General features: G+C 31.4%; 1 protein-coding gene across 1 annotated transcript in view; it reads right to left on the bottom strand.

Annotated features, from left to right (window-relative positions):
* Positions 1-13,121: 13,121 nt before the first annotated feature.
* Positions 13,122-23,981, bottom strand: part of LOC142321327 (store-operated calcium entry regulator STIMATE-like) — a 65,794-nt gene continuing 54,934 nt past the window's right edge. The window contains exon 6 of the mRNA XM_075359318.1: positions 13,122-21,359. Coding sequence (XP_075215433.1) covers positions 21,123-21,359 — 237 coding nt within the window. The 3' untranslated portion in view covers positions 13,122-21,122. The remainder of the gene's footprint in view (positions 21,360-23,981) is intronic.

Here is a 23,981-nt window from a genome sequence, read left to right as displayed (position 1 = left end):
CACCAGTAGGCTGGCCGATGATGACAGTGTCTGACACTCAACTGAGCAATAGCCTGTTTAATAGAGTCCTGCAGGATTTCAGGTATGAGGTGTAGACCATGACGTACGTTATCTGAGACTTCCTCAATGATGGTACAAACTTCTTGAGATATCAGTCATGTAGGAGGGACCTGAATCCATGGTTGGAAGCAGCCATCCCCAAGATCAACAAGGGTAGCCAGATGGTTACTGGCGATGTCATTTGCCAGCACTTCCCAAGAACAACAGTTATGATTCCACCTCCCATCGAGGATAGTGAGATCTAGCACTAATGAGTGTCTATGGGCAGAAAAGATTGGTATACAGTCGTTCACGCAATAAAGATCTGAAGTACTCATTAATTCAGTTAACAGCTTGCCCATTCAGTAAGTATGAGCGCTACCGGCTTCGACAGACTTGCAGTTGGAATCGCCTACAAGCTAGAGCTTCTTCCTAGTCCCAGTAATTCTTGATATGCAGTCATGCCAGGAATGCCCCACAATAGGCCAAGTCGCTGTTAGGAGAAACATAAGCTCCCATGATTACCACTTCTGCCAGCTCAATGCAGAGGAACACCCTTCTCCAAAAGTTGCCAGCCTAATCATCCACTGATATCCAGTAATGCAACGTCAGCCCTGTTGTCTGTAGTCCAGTTACAGCTGATCATGACTGACCTGTTCAGTTCAGTCATTATGAGAAAATCGGCTTGTTTTTCCTTAGCCAACTTTCCCAAAAGAAAGTGGGAGAGCGAGCATCTGTTAGCATTGGAGAGTGGAACTCTTAACTTGACAATTGGTGTTTACATTCCCTGCCCCCAGTGCGATGACCCAAATCACCACACTCAAGGAATCTTTGGGGTTCCGTGCAGCACACAGAATTGTGACTGCCGCCTCCCCAGTTGAAACAGAGCAAGAATCTATATTGGCTATGACAGCCTTACCTCCTATGGTCAATAGCGCAACAGCGATAGCATTTATTTTGCTTGCTTGTTAATTCTACTCTACTTGAGCGCCAGCCAATCTTCACTTGAGATTTATCTGCAACTTGTCTACCCTCTCTGCGCAGAGATGAACAGTAGCATGTTGCCAGAAGCTGGCCTCAAAGGGGAGATTTTCATAAATACTCCCTTGTCTACCTCCCTACAAAAGGCCTGTTCTACCTCCTCCTGAGTTGTATCAATATCCATGTCTTTAACGCAAATAGATCGCAGTTGGAGGTTCACACTTTGGTCCGTTACCCTAGCTCCCTGTACCCTGTAAGGTTTCTCCCAACCTCTTTTTCACATCTTCATGTTTTGAGTCAACATCCCAGAGTCTTATCTCCAACGATTCAGCACGACCCCTATGGACAGATAGAATGTCCTCAGCCATATCAACTCCAATCCCTCCGTTTACCTGTTTAAGGAGGTCAGCATAGCTGGTGCCTTTTCTACGAACTGTGACAACAGCCATTTTGGGGGCCCTAGGCATGTCCACCTTAGGCTTGGTAACCTCAATCATGTGTAGCAATATAGCGTTCGGCAATGTCATCTCTCTCCTGGAGCGCATTCCAGAACTTTTAAGAAGTAATCACCAGCAGTGTTGTTGGGAGCAACGAACACCAGCTTCTCACCTTTCGCTCGCCGGATCTTTGAGAGATTTGTTAACATATGTCTAATCAATTCCTTGTACACTTATTAAATTATATACACACATTTTAAAAAAATAAAAATTATATAGAATTTTATTTCATTAATAACTAACTTCTGATATTTTTCAGTTTTTTTTTTTTTTGTTATTGAATTATTATTTATTGACAATCAGAGGTAATTATTAATAAATCAATATATTTAAATTAAAAAAAAAGGAGATGAAGTTGGATTGTAACCGATGTGCCTTCCCCTTATAAGACCAAATATTTCATTGATTAAAATTTTACCTATTACCGGGGCCTTTTACCTATTCACCATTCCGATCTCCCTTCATGTATAACAATTAAATTAATAAACTAGGAGTTGAAAGTATTCAGTTTTATTAAGAAATATTTCTGAAACGGCTTCCTTAGAGCTGGTAGTATGCAAACCATTCTTGATGGTACATCATAACTGGTTCTTCTAATCGATAAAATCAGTCTGTTATTGTTATTTATAATAAAATAATTTATGATAGTATCTTAAAATTAATTTAAAAAAATTAGACATGGAGTAATAATAATAATAACCAGCAATTACTGTCATAAGTTTTCATGATTGGATAGACTGTATTTCCTATTAATTATTGTGGCTATATTAATATCATTATTATTAGAGATAATTTATCTAATCAAACCGGCATAACACTTCTAGAACATATATCCAGCTAGATGAGGTGTATGTAATTAATATGTTAATGCATTTCACAATGTAGGATTATCACATGCTTAAGGCTGTTGCTCTACATTGTTATTCACCGAATCGGCTGATGTAACGGTTATTACAAGCAAATCTTCAAAGTTTCTTGTTACAAGATTTTAATCTATTTTATAGATTATAAAATATTATTTATTAAAATTCGAGAATGATATTTATGGGTCTTGTAAATAATTTTTTTTTCGTCATATAATCTCTGTTAAAATATAACTGTTATATAGAGGAAATTGTTTTGAGATGTGTAATTAATGATGCAGGGTTTTTATTTTTTTAATTTTCTTAGAGTATTTTAGCCTTTCAAATTATTAGATGAACAAAACTACAAAAGTGTTTTGTTTTAAGGTTCTATTTGTAATTATTTCATTACTCACAGAGTCATACTCTATGACTTTTTTTATTTAATTTTTTACATCGCTTATTAAAATCATTAACAATGTATTTCAGGAACCGGTTTGTTGTAGCTTCAGTAGTTAATCATTGACTTTTTTTAGGTTTACTCTCTGAGATATTCATCTTATTTGCTGAAAATATTTTTTAATGCCGATTGTAAAAATCTTCTTTCTGTTAAAAAGTGTTCCGATGTTATCCAGTATTGGCCAATCGCATTTTCATTTTCAAGTTAAAATTAATTTATATTAAAAAAAAACAGTAAAATCATTACTGTAATGTTACAGAATTTGTAAACTCTTCCTACAGCTTATATTTTTTTTTTTTAAAAAGTAACAATTAATGATATAAAAATACATGAAAATGATTCTTCAGGGACATCCTGACCTCTGTAGGGGAAGCACCTGCCTTGTGACAATCGCAGTTACCACCCCACCCTCTCCATTCCTAGCCATGATGGACTTTACTGGAGGTCACCTTTTACACCGGTCGATAATTCTTAAAAAGAAAAATAAATTGAGTTTTAAGAAAAGAATTGTCATAAAACTTGGGGGTCTACATCCCAAAAGTTAAAGAAGTAAAAATAAGATTAAAAATACAAAGTAGGCTTTTTAAAAAAATTATATTTAATCTTCATAAATTTTTATTTTTTGAAGTTTGCGCCAAATTAAGAACAAATAACTTAGACAACCTAAGAGCATTTTATTTGTTACTGACTTTAAAAAGTTGAAATTTAAAAAAGAATTATCATTATCTTTTATTATCTTTTTAAAGTTTACTATATTTAAAATTTTTGGTTTTCTTCTTATCTAAAATTTGCATGAACTTGCAAAAGAGTGATGTGGTATGATAAAAAGGATTTTTGTGGAAAAACAAGCAGGAACTCGACGAATGCAAGAAGAGGAATTTGGAGATATGATGTAAAATAAAACTGATGCGTATGAACTGAAAGCTTAAATATAAATATTTAAAAACGTCTACTGATTCCACCTGGAAGAAATATACTCCAGGACTATTAAGTTTTATAATTTTGTTATTTATTTATTACATGCACATATGATGAATAGAAGTGTTTATGTCACCTTATTAATTGTATGATGTGTTGTATTTTCGAAAACTATATTTTTTTTATCACTAAAAAAACATAATTAAACTATTTCTAAAATTAAAATGTTTATGACATTTGTCAGTTTAAGAAAATTTATAGAATTTTCAGTAAAATCATTTTTTATCATTTTTTTCTTTAATGAAAATTAGATAATATTAATCTCACAAAAGATGAGACGTTATTTCTACAGCTAATCGTGTACGATTGAAAAATCTACTAACACTGTGTAGGGTGTCACATATTTTGACAATTTAAGGAATGATATTTGCCTTGAATGCTTTTACTTGTAAATTTATTGAGATGTATTCTTGAAGTTGGTTCAGAGAACAAAAGCAAACGATCAGTTAACCATTTTTCTCTTTACTTTCTTGAAGAGTTCAACAGAGGTTAAAGATAATGTAAATATCAATTAAGTTTTTATAAACAAAATGAAAAAAAAATGATTCATGATGGAAAATAAGATCCAGACCAGCTTTTCTTTTGTTTTAACTCGGATCATGATAGAAATATCAGTAAAATTATATTATTCCTATGGAATTTATGATAATATTGGTTTTTCTTTACTTGTTTTTTTATTAAAGAGAATGAAATTAGGTCTGATTTTTTTTTAAATTACTAATTATGCTTAATTTTTACAGATGCTTGAAGATTTTTTGCCATCATCAAACGAAGGCACTGCTAATAACAATTTATTAATTAAATTAATTAAAAATTAATGCATTAGTATTGTTAATTAACTGTGATAGTAATGTTGTATAACACTTTTATCTGTAATATTGTAGCTAAATATTATTCATTAGTATTATGTATTCATTATATTTACATATATTATCTGTTATTATTATTATTTAGTTAAGTTACAAGAAATTTTCCAGAATTTTAATGTATAAGAAGTTAATTAATTCTATCATTACTTTGTGATACTGTGTTTGTATAATCTATAAAAAATAATGTTCAATTTACAAATCTATCCTCATATTACATTGCTTCTTGTAATCATTGAATTTTAATTCGGTTTGTAAATTTATTTATTTTTATTAATAACTCCATTTCGGCTTATTATTACAGTGGTATATCTAAAGATTGATCTATCAAAAGTGAGCCAAAATTACATTCTGTTTTTTGTATAGTACCTAACTAATAATTAAATTTTATTAACATTCAGTTCTGAAACCGCTTCGGTCTAGTACAATTTTTCTGAGCATTCTTCATAATTACTCTTTTTTTAGAAGATACAGGCTTTTCTTTTTAGATTATACCCTAATAGCGTAACTTTTTTGTTATTATTTTAAGATTATTTATCGTTTACAAACATAAAATGCTAAAGAATATACGAACGGTAAACATTTTAATATTTGTATACCATTCTTCACGTTTTTATGAATTTCAGCAAAAGCGCATATACAAGGGCTATTTTTTTTTTCAACCTCCGATGGCTACAAAAAAAAAGGAACAAAATGAAATAAAAGGAAAAAGGACATAACAAAATGATTTTATAATGAAAGCTGAGTAGTATAACTTATTTTTCTATGTAATTGCCAAAACCATTGAAGCATTTGTTGTATCATGACACCAGCTTTTTCCAATGTGTAACTTCAAAGAAGTTCGCCGCCAGTAATGTAAGATATGGCTTGACAGCCTCCTGAAGTTCTTGGTTGGTGGCGAAGTGTTGTTTGGCCAACCGTGCCTTCAATTCTTGAAAGAGTCCTAGCACTAGGTGCTAGGTCTGGACTGTATGATGGATGGTTGAAAACTTCCTGCTTGTGATTTGTTTGAGAAGGTGTTGCATCATGTTGGCACAGTGCGGTTGTGCACACTGTCGTGGATCAAAACCACACCAGACAAGAGCATGCCTCTTCATTTGTTCTGGATCACTCTGCAGAAGCGATGTAAAGATTCACAATAAACTTCTTCTATTATTGTTGTCTTCTGCTCCATAAAGTTACCAGCAAGACACCTTGCTGGTCCCAAAAAACTGTAGCCATTCTTTTCCTGTTGCTCAGTATCTGTTTGAACTTTTTTGGCGTGCTTGAAGAAGTTTGCATCCACTGCTTAGACTGGTCTTTGGTTTCTGGATTGTCATACTGGATCCAAGTCTCATCATCAGTAACAATAGACTTTAAAAACTCTTCCCCCTCATTATCATAACACATGAGAAACATTAAGGCTGACTCCATTCGCTGCATTTTGTGATCATCACTCAACATTTTTGGGACCCAATGTGCACGTAGTTTCCGGTATCCTAGGTCTTTAGTCACAGTTGTGTAAAGAGAAGACCTTGAAATTTCTGCAGGAAGTTCACTTATCGTAAACCTTTATTTGTCGTGGACAAAATCATCAACACGCTCAACCAGGCATACAGCAGCGATAGAATTGCACCATTGCCCACCTTCATCTTGGACGTTTATTTGCACTTCTTTTAATTTCCTACACTATTCCCTTACACATCACTCATAAAGTTTTCATCGTACATTAGGCTCATTCTGCGATGGATTTCAGCAGCTCTAAACGCTTGGCGGGAGCATCAATCATAGTGGCCATGGCCATGTTCAATTGCCCGTAGCTCGGCTCAGACTGATGCAATGGCAGAGGTTGTGGTGGGGAAGGGCTGCACAATGCACAGACCTGGCTCTCGCCTATCTCTTGTTTACTTAGAAGCATGATCGGAGGTTGAAAAAAACAATGCTTGTAGAAGGTGATCGAAGAAATAGCCTGTCTTACATTTTTAATTTTATTTTTAGTACTGGTAATATTTAGAATGATTTATATCTTTATTTGATGTTGTGTTATTTGTTAAAGGTCTTATTATAGGTTGTTTCTTCTCTGTAAAGCAAAATCGAGTAAGATTTAATTATTTTATTTTATTTGTTTCTCTTTTCTATCGCAAATTGGTACTTGGTTTGAATTTTTTTCCTACATTTAAAATAATTTTTAGTTTTTATTGATTAATTTTTCACTTACTAGAGCAATTTTGATTTCTTTAGATTAAAGAAGTGATTTTAAGAAAAACTTTGGTCTTTACTATCAAAAAATGTAGGTGCTATCAAAAATCTACTGGCTGATCCAGGGAGAATTATTTAAATATAATAATGAATGTATTGTAATTTATTGGTTTACCCATTGTTATCCTTTTTTATTTTATTATTTATTTATTAAAATCTTATCCTTCGACTTTTTTTATCTACATTCATCTGCGATATTTCTTATTAGATAATGTCTGAACTCAAAAAACAAGAGTAAATTCTACCTTTGGCAGAATTTACTATATTTTAATGGAGAATTCCTTTTAATGCTTTTAAATTCTAATTTCGTTCTTCCTCACTAACTGTGAAAACATATCATATACACTGTTCTGAAAGATGTTATTTATCGGTAAGTAAAATTAAAAAGAGAACTTTATATAAATTCTTTTTTATTACTTTAATATATATTAATTTGTAATAAAGTATCATAAGCGGTTGAGGGTTAACGTGTTACCGATGAATAATTCTTTTATTTAGTCAGAGATACCTTTTTTAATCTATCTCTAGGAATTTTGATTGAAAGAAACAAAAATAACTGGATTAATTTTTTTTTACTTTTACAGGATTCAGTATCACAGAAATTATTTTTATCATTATTTTTTAGGAGCTTAGCGAACTGAAGTTTTGTTTTATATTGTCTGTAGTAAATTACTTTGTAAGTAAAGCACAAACAAACATATCTATTCTAAATGAGAATATGTTAATGGAGCATTAAGTAGCTTAATTATTTACTGAATAATAGTGCATTGTACAGTGAGCCTATAATGATAGCCATTAATGCACGAGTGCAAAGTAAGTTACGCCTTGGCAAGTATTGTAAACTTGGCAAGAGTCCATTAGTGTCCAACATAATTAGCAAAAGGATAAACAGTGTAACATAGAAACTTAACTAAGTTTTCTAAGTATACAGATAGTTAACTAAACATCTGTATACTACCAAATTAACCTCTGCTTACTAACTACTAAATCGGATTAAAATCAAAGTAAATAATACCTGCTTCTGGTCGATCAACGGTTGAAAAGAGTAAGTAGGTTTTTGATCGGTTTGACACTTGTATCGTAATGAAAATCTGTTTCATAATGACCCTTGCTAATGATGCAGGTTCTAGTCTCACGATTCAAACATTTTAATACAGTTGTAGAAAAAAATATTCTTAGTTGTGAACGCTCTTTTTAAGTATTAAATCGCATATGTTTATTTCTTACTCTTTGCTAATTATAAAAAATTAAAGTAATACAAATACAGAAAATTGTGACCGGTGGCAGATTTATAAAATTTTAAATATCTTCACTTATTTTGATGCAATGTAATTTTAGTTGAATTAGAATTAATAATTTTTTATTAATCATTTTTTATTGTTACTGTATCATCTGATTTTCTATAAGTAGAGTGTATGAAAATTTATTAGTTTGTTTTGTTTATGTACGTAGCGATTGTAATTTTGCTTACACAGATCAAATCTGTTTGATCTAAATTATTTCCAATAATATTTGAAATTCTCTTAATTTAAATTTGAGCCAGGTGTGAATCAGTTTTGTACAATATTTAAAATTTCATTTAATTTAGCCGAATAAACAAAATTAAAAAAAAATGGGTTTATCTACTGTGATTATTTATGATGCGGTTGTAACTTAAAAAGCATCAAATGATTTCAGTAAATAACAACATTTTAGAAAAATACAGAAAAGTTATTGATTTCATGAAAGTTGGATGATCTGCTTATTTTATATATATATTTTTTTTTTGTAATGAAGTTTGGCTAGTATCTACATCAGATTCATTTGCATTTACATTTATTTCGTACGATAGTTTTTTATTTTATTTTTGTTTTCACTTAAATCAATTATTACACATATGTATAATTTATTTTATTTTGCATACTTCTATAACTAATAAATTAATGTAATAATGTACTGAAGCTGAATGTGAAATAAGTGCAATTTCTCACTCTTGTAATAAAATAAAATTATTTATGTTAAACTGTAAATTTATTATACTTACATGTTCCTGTACTGTGTGTAGAAGCCAGCGTATATGTAACGCCCCGTATAAATTTTCTAAAGTAAAGCGCATGTTTATTTGTCGCTTTATTCTGTTTGTATGAAGCAAATAAATAGTTTCTTCACCGATCCAGGAGAAGAAAGTATGCTACGACAGAAATCCACAGTCAAATCGGTCAAGCGACCACAGAATTTCCTTCGCTGAAGCGGCGCTTGTGGAAATAAAATTGAGTAGAAATGCGTACATTATTTAAGACAGACCTGAGCAAACTTGAAGCATTACAAACGACGCTTACACCAGATCATCACAGTCTCGCTTCATGATCGCATCCGATGATTCGATCTCATCTTCTTCCTCTATAATACCATTTTCTAATTCATTTCCTGCGTATAACTCTTTAGATAACACACATTATTAGATTTTAATTTAACTACCACAAAATTTTCCTTAACTTTCCTGTATGTTCCGTCTATTTTACCAATGATCATTTGTCTTTCCATTTCTGAACAGTTTTCTTTAATCCACTCTTTTTTCGCTAGTTTGCACTTCCTGTTTATAGTATTTCTTAACTGTCAATAGTTCCTTTTACTTTCTTCATCATTAGCATTCTTATACTTTCTACGTTTATCCATCAGCTGCAATATATCCTCTGACATCCAAGATTTTCAACCAGTTCTCTTTGTTCTGCCTAAGTTCGTTTCTGCTGATATAAGAATTTCCTTTTCAATATTCTCCCATTCTTCTTCTACATTTTCTACCTTATCTTTTTTACTCAGACCTCTTGCGATATCTTCCTCAAACATCTTCTTTACCTCCTCTTCCTCAACCTTCTCCAAATTCCTCCGATTCATCTAACACCTTTTCTTCAGGTTTTTAAACCCCAATCTACATTTCATTATCACTAAATTATGGTTGCTATCATTGTCTGCTCCAGGGTAAACTTTGCAGTCGACAAGTTGATTTCTAAATCTTTGCTTAACCATGATATAACTTATCTGATACCTTGCAGTATCACTAGGATCTTTCCATTTGTATATTCTTCTATTATGATTTTTAAACTGGGTGTTGGCAGTTAATTACTAAATTACACTTCATGGAAAACTCAATAAATCGTCCCCCCTCTTTCATTCCTTTTGCCCAGCCCATATTCACCCACAGTATTTCCTTCCTGGTAAGCGACTAAAATTTTAGTCGCTTGCCACACTTTCCTGTTATGCTATCGCAGCAGCGATATAGATCTCTAGCCGGGAAAGTAAAAATATTAAAAAAAAAGAGCAGAAAATTATGTTCGTTACTATCGTGCATAACCTTAAGGAATGTAGGAATATATTTATAGATTTTTTATTTTCTCTTTGGAATTATTTAATAATCTTGAATCTTTCCCTGAAAATACTTCTTAATATCAGAATGACTTCAGGATGCATCAGAAAGCCAATCAGAATCCTCTTCCGTATCATGCGCAACAAGCGGTGGTTCCTTATTTTGTTGTTTATTATAGGAAAACAAATCTGTCTCATCACAACCTCTTAATCCATCACTTGCAACACGTGAGGTGGTGGTGAATCTCTTTTTCTTTGCGGTAAATAAGTTAACAGAGAGAACATTATTCTTTAGACAAGTCGTAGTTAGTCTATTTAATGTAAATGTAACCAACATCGTGTTACATGAATCGTTTAATTTAAAGGCCTTTACACATTTATCGTTCTCGCCTAGAAAACCAAAAAATACTATTTCTTTATTGCCGATAAGACCGATAGAATTGTTCCCGCATTCAAAGTTACAATAAAATTTTTCATTATTCAGCCGATCAAAGATCATCTTTATAATTACGTTATCACCGTCTTTATCAAACACATGACCGTTAAGATCAACAATGTATACATGTAACTATACTTCAATTTGAAACACATTGGTGATAAATATCGTTTACCAACTGTAACATCTACTTGCTTAATTAACTCCATAATACAACGACGGCGATGTTAACACTTCCAAAGTTCACACTTTTAAGAAAATTTACAACTTGTTTAAGGCTCCCTAACTAACTGTAGCCAGTTATGAACACCTTGAACATGTCCAAACAAGTTTACCAAGTAATTCTAAGGAACACTTGCACACATCCTGTTACCGGTTATGGACGACCTTGAATATGTTTGAACATTGTTATCATATTGTGTAAATACCTTTCTCGTATCCAACAGTATGTAGCCTTGACCGATATGAAGATCGTCCAACGTCTTGTAGTAGCTCTACTTGTAATATAATAATAGGACAAACAAATTAGATCCTTTAAAACTAGATTTTTTAAACATTGTAGAGATTACAAAAATAATAAATTAGGTTTATCTAATACGGCGGACTATTTAGTAAACAATAAACATTCTACTTATGATAATACAAATTTAGAAATATTATAAATTAATAAAGATGACATAAGATTAAATATATTACAAAAATATTATTTATATAAAAAAAAAATTTCAATTTGAAAAACCATCAGACAACGTTTGAGGGAGATGTTCTTATAAAAATTGCAACACATAGCGAGCGCACTTGTGTAAATTAATACGCATTTATCATTATTTTAGTATTTCTATTCTTATTATGCAATAATGGAATTATTTCAATCATGACTGAGGATGTGGGATCCCACGAAAATACTTTTATGAAAAATTATGGTAAGATATATCATCTCAATATTTTGTACTAGGTGGTTTATTTATTAGAATTTAAACACACACACACACATACACACATGTGACAGTTATTCAATAATTAACAACAAATGGCTGTAGAAATATTATGTATTTATTTAATGATAATAATAATAATTCCCAGCTACAATTACGCACTTTCCCATCTTACTGTAAGCTTTTTGAGAGGGTTTAAAAATTCTTTAAGAGGACCAAACAAAAATAAATCTGATTGTCCAAGATTGGGATTGTCAGGTGAATGTGGTAACACCCCGCAACCCAAATTTTGAATAGCTTCCAGCACAGGAGCTGTTTTTGAACAGCTCATATGCTGTTCTTATTTTTTAACAACATAGGAGCGAGCATTATGTGAATATGTATTCACATAACTAACTGATCTTGAAAACAGTTGCAGTAAATTAGTTCTATCGTGGGTAATAAAATGGACACGTCGATATTTACACAACAAATTTCAATGATTTCCCAAATTTTTCCTCAAGAATAAGATCTTAAATGAGATTTTAGAAAGCATTAGATAAAACTTTCACAGTTCTTCTGCTACAATGAAAGAAAATTGGTGACAATTATTCTGCTCAATTTAAACTATTAAATCCTCTTATAAAAATTTGCACTGTTGATGTACTTTATACCATTCTGTTTCAACATCCGTGAGCAATTTCGGCCAGTTTTACGCTTTCCGAAAAGAAAATCTTACCACAACATGGTGATCCTTTACAGTACCATGTTTCAAGCAAAGCTGAGATTTTGAAAAAAAGAAAAGAGGTTTTAATAATCAAAGTTCTTCTCAAAGACCTGATGATATTTGCTAAGGGGTGCCGACTTGAATATCAAACAGTCTCAGTTTAATCTATTAAACAGTTTTTTGGCTGTTACCATTTACTTCTTTAACTGTTGAATGACCCTCGTACATTAAATTTAATAATTTAATATAATAATTGTAATATATAATGATGATTTTTCAATTAAGTTTTTGTAATAAGTTTTCACTTATCAAATAAGTTTTTACTATCAAATAAATTTGATAGTACTTTTTTCCCGATAAGATTCTCTTAATTTACTACATAGATAGATTTACTATCTATCCATTAGAATAGAACTGAATGAAAAATATTTCACTTACAGTTGACAGTAGCAGTGTCAATCAATTTAAAAGTTAATAGTTTATAATTATTATATTACATACTTACTGACGAAGCTGTTAGGAACAGAAGAAAAGGCTTTTTTAAAAGATGAATCGTGTAACTTGTAATTAATTCTTTAATATATTTACATTGCATTGTGCACCATCCTGTGACTTGATAATTCTTTATGGCTCATCAATCGTGCACATTGTATATCATTTTATGTTATGTCTTATATAATTTATAGTAGATTACAAACATAATATAATCTAGTTGTAATCTAGTCTAGCATAATGAAGAATATATCAAAATTTATACTTAATTTTATCCAATAAAGTTTTAGGATATGATAAAAAAAAAGAAGTTATTCTCATTTACTGTATTTAGTTTCTTTATTCATAAGTGAATACAAACAGTTACACTGAAATACTCAATCATTAATTTATTTATAACATATATATTACTATTGTTCATACTGAAAAAGAAAACTTAAGATTTTTTTTTAAATAAAAATATTTAAACTCAAAGAATTCCACATGCTGTTTAATAAAAATACGCTGTGTATTGCTTCAAAAATAAACTTTATTATGTACAACATAAAAAAAATGGTGAGGGGCTTGAGTGCTCAATGATACAGAGTAGCTGGACTGAAGGTGGAACCATATTGGAGAGGTATCTGTTGAGAGCCAGATAAGGAATGATTCCTGAAAGAGGGCAGCAGCTCTTTCAGTAGTTGTTAAGGGCATAGGTCAGGAAGACATAAATGGCCATACCACCACTCAATCTTTTAAGTACTGCACAGCTGAAAGCAATGGAAAACTACAGCTGTGTTTTTTCCAAGAAAATGTAACTCTCTACATTTTCATATAACAAAAAGAGGTGCCTTCCTTGGTAAAATATTTCTGAGGTAAACTAGTCCCCCGTTTGGATCTTTGGGTGGGGACTACTAAGGAAGGGGTCACTAGAAAATTAAAAAATAACATCCTAAGAGTCAGAGTGTGAAATGTTGGAAGTCTAAAAAAGGTTGTTAGGTTAGAAAATTTAAAGAGGGAAAGGATGGATTAAGTGTAGATGTAGTAGGAATTATCGAGGTTCAATGGGAAAAGGAAAGCGACTTTTGGTCAGTTAATTTTAAAATAATTAACACAGCTTCAAATAAAGCACAGGCAGGAGTAGATTTCATAATGAACAAGAAGATAGGGAAGAGAGTAGAGTATTTCAAAATGCATAGTGACAGAATTATTATAAAAAGGATAAAATCAAAACCTAAGCCGACAACGATTGTTAATGTCTACATGCCTACAAGTGCCCATGATGATGAAGTAGAGTGTGTATATGAAGAAATTGACAAAGCAATTAAACACATTAAAGGGAATGAAAATTTAATAATAGCTGAAGATTGGAATGCAAGCATTGGAAAATGTAAGGAAGGAAATACTGTGGGTGAATAGGGGCTGGGCAAAAGGAATGAAAGAGGGGACCGACTCATTGAGTTTTGCATGAAGTGTAATTTAATAATTACCAACACCCAGTTTAAAAATCATAATAGAAGAATATACAAATGGAAAAAGCCTAGTGATACTGCAAAGTATCAGATAGATTATATCATGGTTAAGCAAAGATTTAGAAATCAACTTGTCGACTGCAAAGTTTACCCTGGAGCAGACATTGATAGCAACCATAATTTAGTGATAATGAAATGTAGATTGGGGTTTAAAAACCTGAAGAAAAGGTGTTAGATGAATCGGAGGAATTTGGAGAAGGTTGAGGAAGAGGAGGTAAAGAAGATGTTTGAGGAAGATATCGCACGAGGTCTGAGTAAAAAAGATAAGGTAGAAAATGTAGAAGAAGAATGGGAGAATATTAAAAAGGAAATTCTTATATCACAGAAATGAACTTAGGCAGAACAAAGAGAACTGGTAGAAAATCTTGGATGTCAGAGGATATATTGCAGCTGATGGATAAACGTAGAAATTATAAGAATGCTAATGATGAAGAAAGTAAAAGGAACTATTGACAATTAAGAAATACTATAAACAGGAAGTGCAAACTAGCGAAAAAAGAGTGGATTAAAGAAAACTGTTCAGAAATGGAAAGACAAATGATCATTGGTAAAATAGATGGAGCATACAGGAAAGTTAAGGAAACTTTTTTGGTGCATAAATAGTCTAATAATGTGTTAAACAAAGATGGTACAGATATAGATTTATAATATGAAAGGAAAGGTCGATGGTGGGTGGAATATATTGAAGAGTTATATGAAGGAAATGAATTAGAAAATGATGTTATAGAGGAAGTCGAAGAAGATGAAAAGGGAGATACAATACTGAGATCTGAATTTAAGAGAGTCTTAAAAGATTTGAATGGCAGAAAGGCTCCTGGAATAGACAGATAACCTGCAGATACTGGCAGTGCAGGTGAGGAAGAGGTAGATAGATTATACAAGTTGGTGTGTAATATTTATGAAAAAAGGGAAGTTCTGTCAGACTTCAAAAAGATTTAGTCATGATACCAAAGAAAGCAGGAGCAGGTAAATGTGAAGAATACTGAACAAGCTTAACTAGTCATGCATCTAAAATCCTCTGTACAGAAGAATTGCGAGGAGAGTGGAAGAAGTGAAGACCAGTTTAGTTTCAGGAAAAATATAAGAACAAGGTAAGCAATTTTACTGCTCAGATTAATAGTAGAAGGAAGATTAAAGAAAAGCAAATAACATACTTGGCATTTATAGACCTAGAAAAGGCATTCAATAACACAGACTGGAATCAAATGTTCAGCATTTAAAAAAAATTAGGGTTCAAATACAGAGATACAAGAACAATTGCTAACATGTACAGGAACCAAACAGCAACAGTAATAATTGAAGAACATAAGAAAGAAGCCGTAATAAGAAAGGGAGTCCGACAAGGATGTTCCCTATCTCCGTTACTTTTTAATCTTTACATGGAACTAGCAGTTAATGATGTTAAAGAACAATTTAGATTCGAAGTAACAGTACAAGGTGAAAAGATAAAGATGCTATGATTTGCTGATGATATAGTAATTCTAGCCGAGAGTAAAAAGGATTTAGAAGAAACAATGAACGGCATAGATGAAGTCCTACGCAAGAACTATCGCATGAAAATAAACAAGAACAAAACAAAAGTAATGAAATGTAGTAGAAATAACAAAGATGGCCCACTGAATGTGAAAATAGGAGGAGAAAAGATTATGGAGGTAGAAGAATTTTGTTATTTGGGAAGTAGAATTCCTAAAGATGGATGAAGCAGGAGTGATATAAAATGCCGGATAGTACAGACAAAATGAGCCTTCAGTCAAAAATATAATTTGTTTACATCAAAAATTAATTTAAACGTCAGGAAAACATTTTTGAAAGTATATGTTTGGAGCGTAGCTTTATATGGATGTGAAACTTGGACGATCAGAATACCTGAGAAGAAAAGATTAGAAGTTTTGAAATGTGGTGCTACAGGAGAAAGTTAAAAATCGGATGGGTGGATAAAGTGACAAATGAAGAGTGTTACAACAAATTGATGAAGAAAGAAGCATTTGGAAAATTATAGTTAAAAGAAGAGACAGACTTATATATAAGAGACAGACTTATCGTGGAACAGTCGCTTTAATATTGGAGGTACAGGTAGAAGGAAAAAATTGTTCAGGCAGGCAACATTTGGAATATGTAAAACAAACTGTAAGGGATATAGGATGTAGGGGGTATACCGAAATGAAATGTCTAGCACTAGATAGGGAATCTTGGAAAGGTCCATCAAACCAGTTAAATGACAAAAACTAATAATATTATTATTATATTACATCATTATTATTATTATTATTATATATATATATATATATATACAAGATTATATATACAAGATCTACTTCCCCACAAACATTATCTCCTAGAAAGGAGGCATGAAAAGATGTTACGAGTTGGAAATCGGAATGTCAGGACATTTCTGCAGGCAGGTAAATTAAAAAACTTAAAAAGAGAAATCAAATAAACAGAATGGATATAACTGGAATAAATGAAGCGAGATAAAATGGAAAGATGGGATTAACTTTATTCAGGGAATAAGAAAGAGACCACAGGGCTGGTCTAGTGGTTAACTAGTCATTGATAATCAGCTGATTTCAAAGTTGTGAGTTCTACGGTTCAAATCCTAGTAAAAGCAGTTATTTTTATACAGATCTGAATACTAGATCACGGTTACCGGTGGTCTTTGGCGGTTGGGTTTCAATTAAACACACATTGAAGCCTTAGGCTCCATAACCAGCGTAACAAATAGCAGAAAAAAAGAGAGATAAAATAAGAAAAAAATGGTGTAGAAATTATCTCAAAAAAGAAATAAAGCATGAAAAAGTGAAAATTGTCATTCTTGCTAATAATAGGATAATTGTTGTACATTTTGTTTAAGTAACGAATCTAAAGAATTTGCTCTGAACGTAATAACATTATGGAAGTGAAAAGTAAATATTGTTGTTAACATAATAGTAGGGACTAGATGGGAAATGCTGTAGCAGAGGAAGTAAGGGAAGACGAAAGCATGGGAAAATATGGACTGGACATGTAGAATAAACAGAAGAAAAGATTAATGAGTTTTGTATAGAAATAAAATGTTTAAAATAAATGGCTGGTTTAAAAAACTGTAAAAGGAGGCTCTACAAAAGAAAATCATCAGGAGAAGAAAATAAAAATCACAAGGGCTGTGTAATTGAAAAAAAATAGAATCAGAAACTCTACTAAAATGGCCAAGATTTGCAAAAATGAATAGTGATCATATACCACTATTTACAGTAGTATTAATGAGTCAAAAGAGTGAAGGAAATAAATGAGACAGACAAATAGTGGGGATTGAAGTCAGCAGGAAAGGCTGAAGGAAATAAATACAAAAGGATTTACCTTAAGGAAAATAAAATATTTTATAAATACAACCGGTTTAATAAAAGAATAAAATAAGCCTTGACTTTATCACTGAGATGATTGAAAAAAGTTGAACAAAAAAAAAATATATATAAGAAAGGGAAGGATGAAGGCTTGCGAAAGGTTTGCAAGTAAATGCTCAGGCATAGAAAATTTAGAAAGAAAACCACAGTATGAAATAATGTTCAAAAAGTACAACAATACCATAGCATAAACAGGGAAGAGTACAGGCACTTAAGAAATTGGCAGAAATGGTGAATGTTTAAACTATAAAATTGGAGTTTTACAAGTGATACAAGAAAAAAAAACTTTCAATGTGTCAAATAAGGTTTAACTAATGCAGATAATAAAGAGAGAATGTACAGATATAAGATCGACTAAAAAATTGTATCCGGATTAAAAACCATTATGAAAATAGAGATGCACATGAATGATTTGACCTGGAAGAAAATAAGGCAAGGGTATTGCTTATTCTCAAGTTTGTAAGAATATTATGATATTTTATGGATGAAGTACAAGTTATTCACAACACATGATTTCCAAATTAGAAGACAGTACAACAGAAGGCGTGAAAATGAATGTCAAGAAAAACAAAAAGTAATGATGACAGGAGGCAATAAGTCACTGTATATTTGCATAAAAGAAGAAAGTATTAAAGTAAAACAGTATGTCATACTTTTATTATACTACAATGTTCACAGAAAATTATGAAAAAGGAAATAAAACATAGAATAACAACAGTATGGGAACACTTTTTGAAGTTCTATGTTCTGCGTGTACTTCTATACGAATGCGAGTCAGGGACACTATGAAGAAGCAAAAAGAAAGGCTGGAGGGATTTGAAATATGGGAATGAAGGAGATGGGTAAATATTAAATAGATACATGAGAATTAAAAATGAAGGAGTGAACAAGAAAAAATGCTAAATCAGAAGACTTCAGAATAGGAAAGCTAATCGGCTGGGACATTGTCATGAGAAGAGATGACTAGATTAAAATATGCCAGAAGAATCAGCAGAAGATGCAAAGAAATGAAGAACTGAGGCCAGAAAATATTAAAAAGAAATCAGGAGCTATCAAAAACTTAAATTTGGATAGAAACAGAAAAGAATGGAGATAGACATGGTGCGAGGGACTTCCCTCAAAGCAGAAAAAATCTATTATAAGTTGAAAAAGTACCGTTGTGGTTCCACTTTTAATAAATAAAAAAAAAAAAACAATAAACAAACAACAATAATTTGTATATATATATATATCTTTTTTTAATAATGATTGCAGGATTCATGTAAATAAAAAAATAAAAAAACTGAAATTAATTCACTATTTTTATAACCTTTGTTTATTCCAACAAATCTGAAACAGAATTAACTTAACAGCGCAATAATTCCATATGTTTCTTTTTGTTTATAAACAAAATAAAAAAAATAATACTGTATTCTATGAGATTAGAAGCAAAAGTGATTGATTGATTGATCTTAATTACTGAATAATATGAAAATAATAAACTTTGCAAAAAAATAACATTATCACTTAAATTAATGAATAAAATGATATGTGCATAGTAATAACATAAATAAATAAATACATTGATATTGGAAACAAACAATAAAGTTAAAAAAAGGCAATAACATAACATTTTTTACACTCTATTATTCCATAATAAATTAGAAATTAAACATAGGAATATTTATGAAGAATATCTTTAAAGTAAAGACCGCTGGGAAATTTCACTCCTTAAGGTTGGTGAACTTGTGTTGTTCATGGCCACGCTATTAATGTATATGCTGCATTGTTGTCTGTAAGTTGTTGTGTTACAGTATCTTTAATTACGTGTGAGTTATTACATTATAGAATGAATAGGAAAGTCAATGCTGCCGCCGACTGTGAAATACCACGTTTTTTAACCATAAAAAATTTAAGCCAGCTGAATGAAATTCACAGGCAATTGGATTGCTGTGTACAGTGTTAATGTAATGAATGAAAGAAATGTCTGAAAATGGTGTGAAAGGCTTAGAAATAACAAAATTAATGTGCACAATGAAGAATGTTCAGGGGGGAAGGCCTCGATAATCGCAGAGGACTTATTGAAACATGTTGATGATGAAATCAGAAAACATGGTCGTCGCTCAATGATTTCTGACCTGACCTTTCTTTTTCCTGATGTTTCAAGAGTTGTTATCGGTCGCATTATTCATGACCATTTAGGCTTCAGAAAGGTTTGCGCACGTTGGGTACTACACATCTTAATGCAACGTCACAAAAAAATCGGAATGGGATTTGCTTTGGAATTTTTGATATGCTACGCAGAAAAAGGCGATCAGTTCCTTAATTCGATTGTTACCGATGATGAAACATTGATTACGTTTTATATGCCAGAGAGAAAACGACAGTTAAGTGAATGGCATCATCCTCAATCACCAAAAAAGGTCAAACCACAGCCATTTGGAAGAAAACTGATGGCCACAGTCTTTTGGAATCGGTTTGGCATACTGTTGATTGATTTAATGCTGCATGGAATCACTATGAATGCAAAAGTCTACTGTGAAACTCTACATAAGTTACGGCGCACCATTCAAAATCAGTGACGTGGGCGGCTGACCGATGGCATCTTTCTGCTGTACAATAATGTATGTCCACATGCTGTGAGTTCGACACGTGATTTACTGAGAACATTTGGATGGAAAATTTATCATCACCCACCATATAGCACGGACTTAGCTCCTTCTGATTACCATTTGTTTGGGAAATTGAAAGAATTTTTGAGGGGTTAGCGATTCAGGGATGACAATAAACTTAAAAATGTTGTTACTCACTGGCTAAATGAACTGGTGGCAGAAGAATAAGACAAGGGTATATTGAAGCTGGTGTGTTGCTATGATAAATGTCTTAATTCATATGGCAATTATATAGAGAAGTAGTATAAGGTAAGAGTAGTATAGTTTAAGAGAAATAAAAAATATTTATAAAGTTTTCAGAATAAACCTTTTTTACAATAAAACGGTCTTTACTTTAGAGATAACCTCTCGTAAATGATCAATATGAAATAAATAAATTTAAAAACAAAAGAAATACATATGTACACACCACATAAACATTCAATCTTAAAGAATATAACAAAACAGAAAGTAACATCACAGACTTGCTGAATGTACAATAAATGGTAAATAGTATAAATAAAGCATTATCCACAAAAATATATATTGATGCTCTTTTTAAGAACATTTAAAAAGAAATATAAATATCTGTATATTTTTATAAATAGAATTCTCATAAAAAAACCTCTTTATAAAAAGTTGAGTGATTAATTAAATGCTTATCTTTACACCAGATGAATAACACAGAATTTATACACAACACATACCGTATTAACAAGATTGTTAGTAATAAAATCTGAACAAATAGAGTTTAAATGATAAAACATACTATTATAGAAATAGAGGTGATCAATTAACCACTAACACATTAGGACTGTCGATGTGAACTGGAGAATTGTCAAGTGATGAGCTTATGCCCAATAGTTCATCATCCGCTGATAAAATGCCATCATCATCATCAGCATTGTCTTCATGACGTGTTAATTTATGGTAATGTACCTTTACAGTCTGTAATAAACCTTTCTGTCTTTTTGCTTCTACTGTACGTTTCATAAGGAAATCATCAATAACCCAGAACATGAGAGACTGCAAAAAAAATATATATATATTAAATGCTTTAATGTAATTCAATCACTGTGAAATTATATATAACAATTCATATCAGATCACACACATCATTGATATTGATGTAGCATTCCTGAAAATAATGGTCTGCTGATCTGAAAATAATAACATATCAGCTGAACTTTATTGGAAATAAATGATTTGGGAAAACTCAGAATAAATGCATATATTAACTAATGTAATATGATGTATAAAGAATAGTCTTTCCAAAAGTTCCTGGAGTTTGGTTTTTAATTATGCAATAAAAATGGCCTAATTATGAATGGAATTTTTTATAAAATTAAAACTACTGCTTTGCAAATTTATTTAAAATTGAATTACTTTTCAATTGTGTGTGAACATGAATGCATTCATGCTCATGTGAAATCAAAACTGAGTTAACTGCCTGAGTGTGGTCCTAGCGAGTCATGGTTTATGAAGTAAGAAGAATATACAACGAAACTTGAATGAAATTAATTTTTAGTTAAAAATAATAAAAACAATCAATGGTTTTAAAAATAAAACTTATTGCCAAATTTTATTCTGTTATTTTACTTTACACTTTCATTAAAACCTAATATACAATTTAATAAACTAACCTACACAATATTTAAAAAAAATTTATTTTAGTTCCGATGTATAAGTGGATTCCAGATATTTTTATTTTATTTCTTGTTCTGAAATTTTGACTGTCTAACTTGAAATTCTTCTATTACATCTGTTCTTATATTACACAAATGCAAGTAAATGTTTACTGAAAATAATTAGGAAATCGTGTTAATTACGAGGATCATTCAGAAAAAAAGATTCTTCAGAAATTTTTATTTTTCAACATTGGAATTTGATTCATTTCGACCAACACCTTTATACCTTCAGTATAATGCGATTTGTCTGACTATCAAATAAGTGTCTCTCAGTTTTGACATCATATTTGAAATGAATCTTCATCTAATAAGTGCTACTTCTTCAGGTTTGGGATGAAGTAATTACTGGCCAAATCTGGCAAATATAGGACATGTGTCTGGACATTTTACAACAGCAATCAAACATGTGTGTGCAAACACGTTATCGCGTAAAATAGCACTTTGTTGTTGGTTAGATGTGGTCGTTAGAATGAGAATTATGCTTGTAAATGCTAATAGGAGTTCTATTCCCCATGACGTTATCTGACGTGTTGCGATTGAGTATGGTGTGGATTGTTGACCGATCTGGGAATGTGCCATTCTGAATGTTTTGGGCAGACATACCGCTTTCCGAGCCTCTAGAGATGATAGCTGCGTAACAGCAGACCTTACTGATTGTATGCTCATTTCAGCCTATATTTCTCCAAACTTGGGTGCTGACAGGTATCACAAATTTGTTCGTGATTTAGAAGATTGTATTTGAAGAGCCAGGAACCCGGTTCCTGGAAATTTTAATTTGCAGTTCCTTGAACTTGGGGGCATGATATATTTTGGCGGCTATGTTTTGTAAGCTGACATGTAGGCTGTGAATGTAAGCTCACATACATTCAGTCAGTGGCACTGTGGAATTTTGTGACTATTTTATTAGTTGTAGCAGTTTTTGGGCATCCTAAGCGATCAACTCGAATAGATGTATGACCATGTTTAAATGTAGCCGCCAACTTCATTACTATCATAAGCAAAGAAGAATCCTTTTAAAGCGGAATCTAATGCTTTTTGTATGTCAACTGGAGTTAAACCTTTTAAAACAAAGTACTTTATAAAATTTGAACTCAATTTTATTAATTTTTCCGAAATTTCAAAACTTGTTTGCTTTACTCGATCACCAGAAACCAGCAACTGAATGCATGCATTCAAAACTCTGTAGCTTGCCATCTAAAGGATCATACTAATTGCATAGTCATTTAGTCATATTTATGCCATCTCTGTGCCAGGCTGAGAACTTTATGAATGCCGCTTATACAGTTCAGTGTAAGTTTGAATGAATTCCGTATTTATTTTCCTTTGATATAAAAAAAAACTAATTGAACAATACTGTCTTGGAAACTTTTTTTTTTTTTACCTTTACAATTTTTCTGTAGTCACAATTAAACTTTTATTAAATATCAAAAATATTCAAATATTTTTAGGAAAAAAGGTTTCAAACTAATCATTTTCATTATAATTATCTAGATTTAGGAAACAGTAGTAATTCTTGTTAAATGTGTGACATTTTATTGTTGTTTTCTATAGTAATATGATTTCTGTTTGAAGGTATTCTGGATCCTTTTTTTCTTTTTTTACCAACTATGAATCACATTTAACACTTTTCTTAGCATCCCTTTCTTTCCTGTTTGTACTTTTTACATCTATCTATCATTAGCCTTTTTTTCTTAATTCTTCTGTCACTATACTTGTTTTTGTTTTGTTTTTTTTCTACTCTTCAAGCAAAGTCCTCTTTGGTACTTTTTCAGAATTTTACAGCAAAAAAAAACTATAGATTTCTTTTTAATAAATGTAAAATAACAATAATTAACTTTATTCTATTTAATTTAAATATCTTTTTTGTTATTAATAAGTGTATATAATTTGTATATTTAATGTCAATTAAATGAGGTTATGTTATATTGATATTCAAATAATTTGTCAGTACACGGGTCAA

The sequence above is a fragment of the Lycorma delicatula genome, chromosome 3 (assembly GCF_047948215.1).
Source record: "Lycorma delicatula isolate Av1 chromosome 3, ASM4794821v1, whole genome shotgun sequence".
Taxonomy (NCBI): Eukaryota; Metazoa; Arthropoda; class Insecta; order Hemiptera; family Fulgoridae; genus Lycorma; species Lycorma delicatula.
The sequence above is the reverse complement of the archived record's forward strand: the minus strand, read 5'-3'. Positions and strand labels throughout refer to the sequence as shown.